The 6,133-nt window shown below is 47.5% G+C and overlaps 1 protein-coding gene across 1 annotated transcript; it reads right to left on the reverse strand.

Annotated features, from left to right (window-relative positions):
- Nucleotides 1-970: 970 nt before the first annotated feature.
- On the reverse strand, nt 971-2,702 carry LOC117285191 (protein PTHB1-like). Its single transcript, XM_033761029.1, has 2 exons — nt 2,363-2,702; nt 971-1,037 (listed from the first exon to the last, which is right to left on the reverse strand). Exons 1-2 carry the CDS (start codon nt 2,606-2,608, stop codon nt 993-995), a joined length of 291 nt encoding a protein of 96 aa, XP_033616920.1. The 5' UTR covers nt 2,609-2,702; the 3' UTR covers nt 971-992.
- Nucleotides 2,703-6,133: the final 3,431 nt, after the last annotated feature.

A 6,133-nucleotide genomic window follows, 5' to 3' on the forward strand; every position in this document is an offset into this window, starting at 1 on the left:
CGGCTTTGTGAATCTGATACCATTAGGGAGAAAACGTTCCAGGTTTTACTGTTACATTTAGTCTGCCTATGTCACCTAACTAACAGCCAACCGATCATTATGCACAGCTGCTGAAGTGTAAATACAATAAAATATCTTGTGAGCATTTTCTTCCCTCAGTACCATGGGGACATCTGACCTCGAGCTGAGTCTCTCCTGAAAACGCCGTCCACACGTCAAACGTTCTCCCCACCCACACACGTGCTCCCCCGTCTACCCGCCCCCAAGCCGTCTGGATTACGTGCAGATTTCTGTGGTTTCACAGTGACTTCAGCATGGGTACCTTTCCAACATCCTGGGAAGAGACAACTCTCATCCCTGCCTTGCCTTCCTTCCGAGACTGCAGGTCTGTGACTGCAGGTCTGCATATTCCACTTTCACGTCCCAGTGGGGCACTCTTCACATAGCATTTATTTGTGAGGGCTGAAGGCACGGTGGGGTGGGAGGGACCAGCATGTCAGAACTGCGTACTGTGTGCGCCGTCCTAAAGAATGAAGAATTCTTTTTTTTTCACAAGACATATAAGCTGTCTCAACAGTGTGCGTCTACAGTGAATACCACAACCTAAAGGCGAAGCTCATAACCAGGAGTACTGCAACGTCTTTTTTGATTCATTCTTCTGTTTTTAGCAAATGTCTTGTCTCTGATGACCCTGCTCTGAGAGGTGAGCCCACTCACAGCTCCCGGGGGGTGAGGCTGCTCTTCGTGATCTCTAGTGTGAGAGAGACCGCAGTCTGTCTGGGAACCAGCTCCTACATGTAGAACCTTTATTTGCTGAAGTTCCGCATACCTCGGGGACGGCTCCTGACCTGGAACTGTAGTCGCATGGTTCCTACATGTAGAACCTTTATTTGCTGAAGTTCCGCATACCTCGGGGACGGCTCCTGACCTGGAACTGTGCAGTCGCATGGGTCCCTGTGCTGGAAGGGCTTCCTGCCTGACTTAATGTTCGGTCACCATCTCGAAATGCTTAACAATTTCACCTTGGAATTGATGCTCTGTAAGTGAGAAGCAATGAGACTCGCAGGCTGAAGGGGAGCTGTGCAATACGCACGCCCCACTCCCCACATGGTTTTTTTGCCAACAACCTGATGAACTCTGTCTTCTACAAACACAGGCGATGTCGAGTAACAAAAGAGTTATCACCAACGTCCTTCTTTTAAAGTAATCTCAGAACTAATTCCAAATCCATACGGCTAAGGGATGAAAACATCCATGAAATCAGCTCCATCCTCACTCGGCCTGGTAAGCTCAGAACGCCCATGGCCCCAGGAGGAGCAGCTCAGTTGCCCAAGTTCACATTAAGTGTGTATAAAAAATAGAAATACGTGCTTTGGAAAGACACAGACCTGTGTCAGAATACTGGCTCTACTACTACTTTCCAAAATATAAACTACCAGATCCTAAATTCTGCCGTGTGCAAATGGAGATAAATCAGAACTGTGACTGTCTTTACTACCTAAAATCAAATGAGACAATTCTTGTGAAATAATAAAAATAGCGCCTATTAAGAACTTGAAAAATGTTTTAGTACTATTATTTTTAGTACATGTTCTCACATCTAGATTTAAAATGGATTTGAAACATTTTCTTCCCTTGAAATGGTTTTCTCCAGTACAACAATCTAAGTTCAACGGTCTCTAATTTCCAAGGTATTATTTCTTGGTACACAAAGTACCCAAAAAATAATCCAGAATGGCAGCGGGTGGCCACATAGATCTCTATGACTCAAAGGACCTATGATGGTTTTATTTAAATGATCTTCCCATGAAAAATCCAAATACCACCCTCATTTTCCCCTTTCTCCTCCTCAACTGCCTGTTTTAGGGTGGAGAGTAAAGAGCTTTAAACTACTACCAAGCACGCTGTGAACACAAGGAACCAGCCCCGCCACTGTTCCCCTGGGGATCTCAGTGCTCTCTGACCTTGGCAGTGACCCTCATGTGTAAGAACACCGAGCAAATGACAACGGCTGAACTGTTTGTTTCTGGCGGAGCAGGAAGGGATCGGCCAATCCGAAGGCTTACCGCCCCTCTCCAGCCAGCAAACGACTGCTCGCCTGGCCGCTGAGCGACAGCCAGGCACATAAAACCAGACGCGATATCGCGTAAGAACGTACTCTATACCTGTATTTAAGGCAGCTCTACAAAGAAAGGCCTTCGTGTGACATTTTGTTCTGGCTTAAAGAAAAGGAAGGCAGCATGTTTGAATGCAGCATTTCTGCGTTACCCTAGAAAGCACAGACAGCCGTGCGGTATCGTCCCAGGATCGAAATCTTTTCAATAACCCTGGCTGCTCCCCAGGCAGGCCTGTGGGTCCTTACCAACTCCTGCGCGTTCTCCTGAAGTGGCAGAAATGCTGCCTCCAGAAGAGCGACCTGGTCGGGGCTGAGCTTCTGCCACAGCCCAACCAGCAGAATCACCAGGTGGGTGGCACTTTTCAGCCTGGCGAACGACTGCAACAGATTGGCTTGGTTTTCCTCAACTGCTTCTGCCAGAGCAATTACCTGCAGAGAGGACAAACTCACTGAGGATGATTTCACCATTCTGGAGTCCTCGACACGTCCCATTCGCACACTTTTGGTTTTTTTGCCAACAACCTGATGAACTCTGTCTTCTACAAACACAGGCGATGTCGAGTAACAAGAGTTATCACCAACGTCCTTCTTTTAAAGTAATCTCAGAACTAATTCCAAATCCATATGGCTAAGGGATGAAAACATCCATGAAATCAGTTTAATGGGAACACTGTTCAGCATCTGTGGCACAATCCGGTGATCTTAAGTCTGGGGCAATATCGGTAACTGCTAATAAAGTTGTAACCGTGTTTTTACCAGCCATGGAGAATGATCAATTAAATATTCTCACCAAAATAACTACACTTTCCACGTAGCCAAGTAAGTTCAGTGCCCCTTTTTCAGAAAATATCTGTCTTCCTTGTCTATTAGTCTTCATATGTTACATGGCATTGGGATAACCGATATTTATTATATCTGAAAGGCAGATAATGTTTAAACCTTTGGTCACTTGAGCAATGTCATTTTTAACACAAATGTCAGGTACCAGCCCACGGGGACCAGAAAGTCGGGCTGTGTCAGCTCTACAACACTACATCTACTTAGGGTAGACGTTGGCAGGCGTGAGTGAGCAAATTGGCTTTATGTTTTTATCCCTTGGAATAATCCTGTGGAAAAAAGAACTAAAGCAACAACTGGATGGTGTTTTACTTTGTTTTACTGTAATGTCTTGGAGAATTCGGTGCTCACTAAAAGTAGTGAACTTCCTGCCACAGTGGCTCAGGGTGCCTGATGTCCCCAGAACAGGAAAGGCCAATGCCAGGCAGCGAGCTGCTTTCTGTAAGTCTCTGCCAGCTGCAGAGTCTGTGCACATGAATCCGTCCGGTGATGCTCTGTGGCTTATTGACACTGGCACGAAAGGCTTGTTAACAGATCATCTTTCAAACCAGTCAAGGCCGCAGCTACGTGGTCTCCCAAGTTCCCGGGGCAAGGGCTGTGAGGGGTCAGTGCTCTGAGTGTCTGGGAGACTCTGGGAAAGAGCACAGTGAAGGAAGGCCCTTGACCGAAAACACAAGGCGGGACCCTGCCGCTGGATGTGTGCTCAGAGGACTCTGTTACAAGAGACGGTTACAGTTCCCGTTCAGCTCCCCAGTGAGCCAGGGAGTCTGACCCAGGACCAGGGTTCTGTAGAGTGTGTTGCTTGCCATGTGCCTAGACTGTGCTTTCCGCTGGATTCAAGAGAAGTAGACTGGCATCTCACAGCCCACGAGGATCTCATAATTTGCTGGAAAGTAAACTTACACACGTAACCAATTAGAGGGAAGAAACGTTACTACAATACTGTCCTAACTGTACAGAACAGAAAGCAAGTATAGAAGAAGATAGCAGAGGCACAGATTACTGTGGGCAGAGTTAACACCCCCGGGGCCTCTGTTACTCAGCTGGGGCTTGGAACTCATCCCTTCCCTGGTGAAGTCCCCCTGAAGAGACGCGGAGCAGCCACTTTCCTGAAACCGAAACAGCCGGACTCACGTGCTTCCCTCACCTCCCCATGTTTACAGTGGACTCCTGGAAAAGCCTAAGTCTATACTCGTCTTCTTCCCGAGAACGTTAACAAGCCTCGTGTGAGGTCACCATATTGACACAGATGCTCACTGTGAAAAAGAACAAATCACACAGAGACAAAGGTCACAGGCGCTACTGGGTGCCAGGAATGTACACGACTTTGCAGGAAGCACTGCAGGGAACGTGGTGGTGACAGAGCTAATCTCTACCTGCAAAGAGTTCACAACAGCGGAAGGCAAGTGGGTCAAGGGGCCAAATGGTGACACTGTACAGAAGGCCCTGGAGCCTCCACAGGAGAATTTCCTAAGTCACAGTCATTCTTCTAAGAACAGTGCCTCTGATTAACTGAGCGCAAACAGCATGCCGGGCATTCTGTTCTGGACCACACTGGATCAGTGTCTTCAGCTCTCAACCTTCCAAGTGACAAGTGACATAGTCAGCACCATCTCTCCCACAGATGAGTACACTGAGAATCAGCTAACATGAGAGATCTGTCCAGTACTGCACACCAGGTGTGCAAACTCTGTGTACAAAGAAAGGCCCCACGTCTGGCTTACTGCCCTGCTGTCTGTCCTGAAATTCCTAGTCATTTTATGTTTGATTCTGTGTTTTGCATTTGAATCAGTGGGATGATGGTGCATGCACAATGATGACTTCATCCCTTGCAGGAGTTAAATGCTCTTACACTTGCATTTAATGCCAGTGCTGACAATACAAAGAGTGCAGGTAAAACTCGGGCTAATAATTTAAATTTCTAAAGCAGTCTTTCCAAGTAAAGACATTAAGTAGAAAATAAGAAAACGCTATTTGAAGTTGTGTTAGATAGAGACCACCGAAGAAAGGGAAGGCTTTCTTTTTTAGCAGCTGTTTTATCAGCCCTTTCTCCTTGTCTTTGAACCAAGGGCCTGTCATTTTAATCTTGCACTAGGATCCACAAACCAAGCAGCCAGCCTGACCATACACCTAGGAGTAGAGACTACAGGATTCCAGCTGTATCTGTCTCATCCAAAGCCTGCATGGACAGCAAGCATTCCTCGGGCTCAGAGACAGGCGTGTTACCACCACCAGCGGAGCGTGGATGGCTTTAGGAAGGAGAAGGTGGACCGGGGAGCAGCGGGTTGCTGCAGCTGGCTGGCTCAGCCTCTCCTAGCTTGGGAGGAAGTAGCAATTGTTCAGTTTGCAGGAATTTTAAGAGGCAGTTGTTAAACACAGTCATCATTAAATATCAGATTACATAAATTCAAACCTAAATAAGTTACACTAAAAACAAAGGTAATAACCACTCGGAACTCAGTACTTCCTACTATTATGTAGGCTCCAAGGCAATTAATGCCTACTGTATCTGCATACTGGAAATACTTAGCCATCGCGGGCTCTTACCATTGAAAGCCCTCATGCTGGCAGCTTGAATCAGCCACCTGAAGTATTTATGACATGGAAACCAACAAATGCCAAGATCCAAGCCTCCTACCCTCCCTTCCCATCAGAGAGCCTGTTGCTGAACACCGACCAGCACATCCCTGAGAAAGGCTATTTGAAATGCATCCTAAAGCACACATAGTGGGCAAGAGGGCTTTAAAAGAGAATGAAAAAGCAACAAAGCAGAAAAGTGGAGGCATCTTGTTGGACAGAGGCAACATTCCAGCTGGGGAAGGGGTTGATGAGACTATGCAGGTCAGCTGGGTGACCGCTGCAGAGATGCACCCCGGGAGAGGCAGGCACTGGGGAGACACTGAGTGCTCTGAGTATAGCCGGCACCCTAAGTGGCTCGGGACCATACTGGATATCTGGAGCATTGGCTAGGACTTAAGGGAAGCTTTTCTGCACATTCCTCACTGTTGGGAAACTCTCACCCAAGGGCAACTGCATGTCAGCTCAGGGACCCACCCAACTTGCTCAACACAGCTGTGGTACAAGCAGGACCTGTCACTGAGGTAGCAGCCCAAGCCCCCGGCTCTTTCCTGAGAGAAGCATCCGGAGAAGCACTGTCTCTCAGCCGCAGTCTCACTGGAT

The sequence above is a fragment of the Fukomys damarensis genome, unplaced genomic scaffold (assembly GCF_012274545.1).
Source record: "Fukomys damarensis isolate Sample0158 unplaced genomic scaffold, DMR_v1.0_HiC HiC_scaffold_7, whole genome shotgun sequence".
Taxonomy (NCBI): Eukaryota; Metazoa; Chordata; class Mammalia; order Rodentia; family Bathyergidae; genus Fukomys; species Fukomys damarensis.

Coding starts and splice junctions, on each gene's coding strand:
- LOC117285191 (XM_033761029.1), bottom strand. CDS start 2,608: ATGGGACGTGTCGAGGACTCCAGAATGGTGAAATCATCCTCAGTGAGT. Junction 1,038..2,362: donor AGGAGAACGCGCAGGAGTTG/GTAAGGACCCAC, acceptor TCTCACTTACAG/AGCATCAATTCCAAGGTGAA.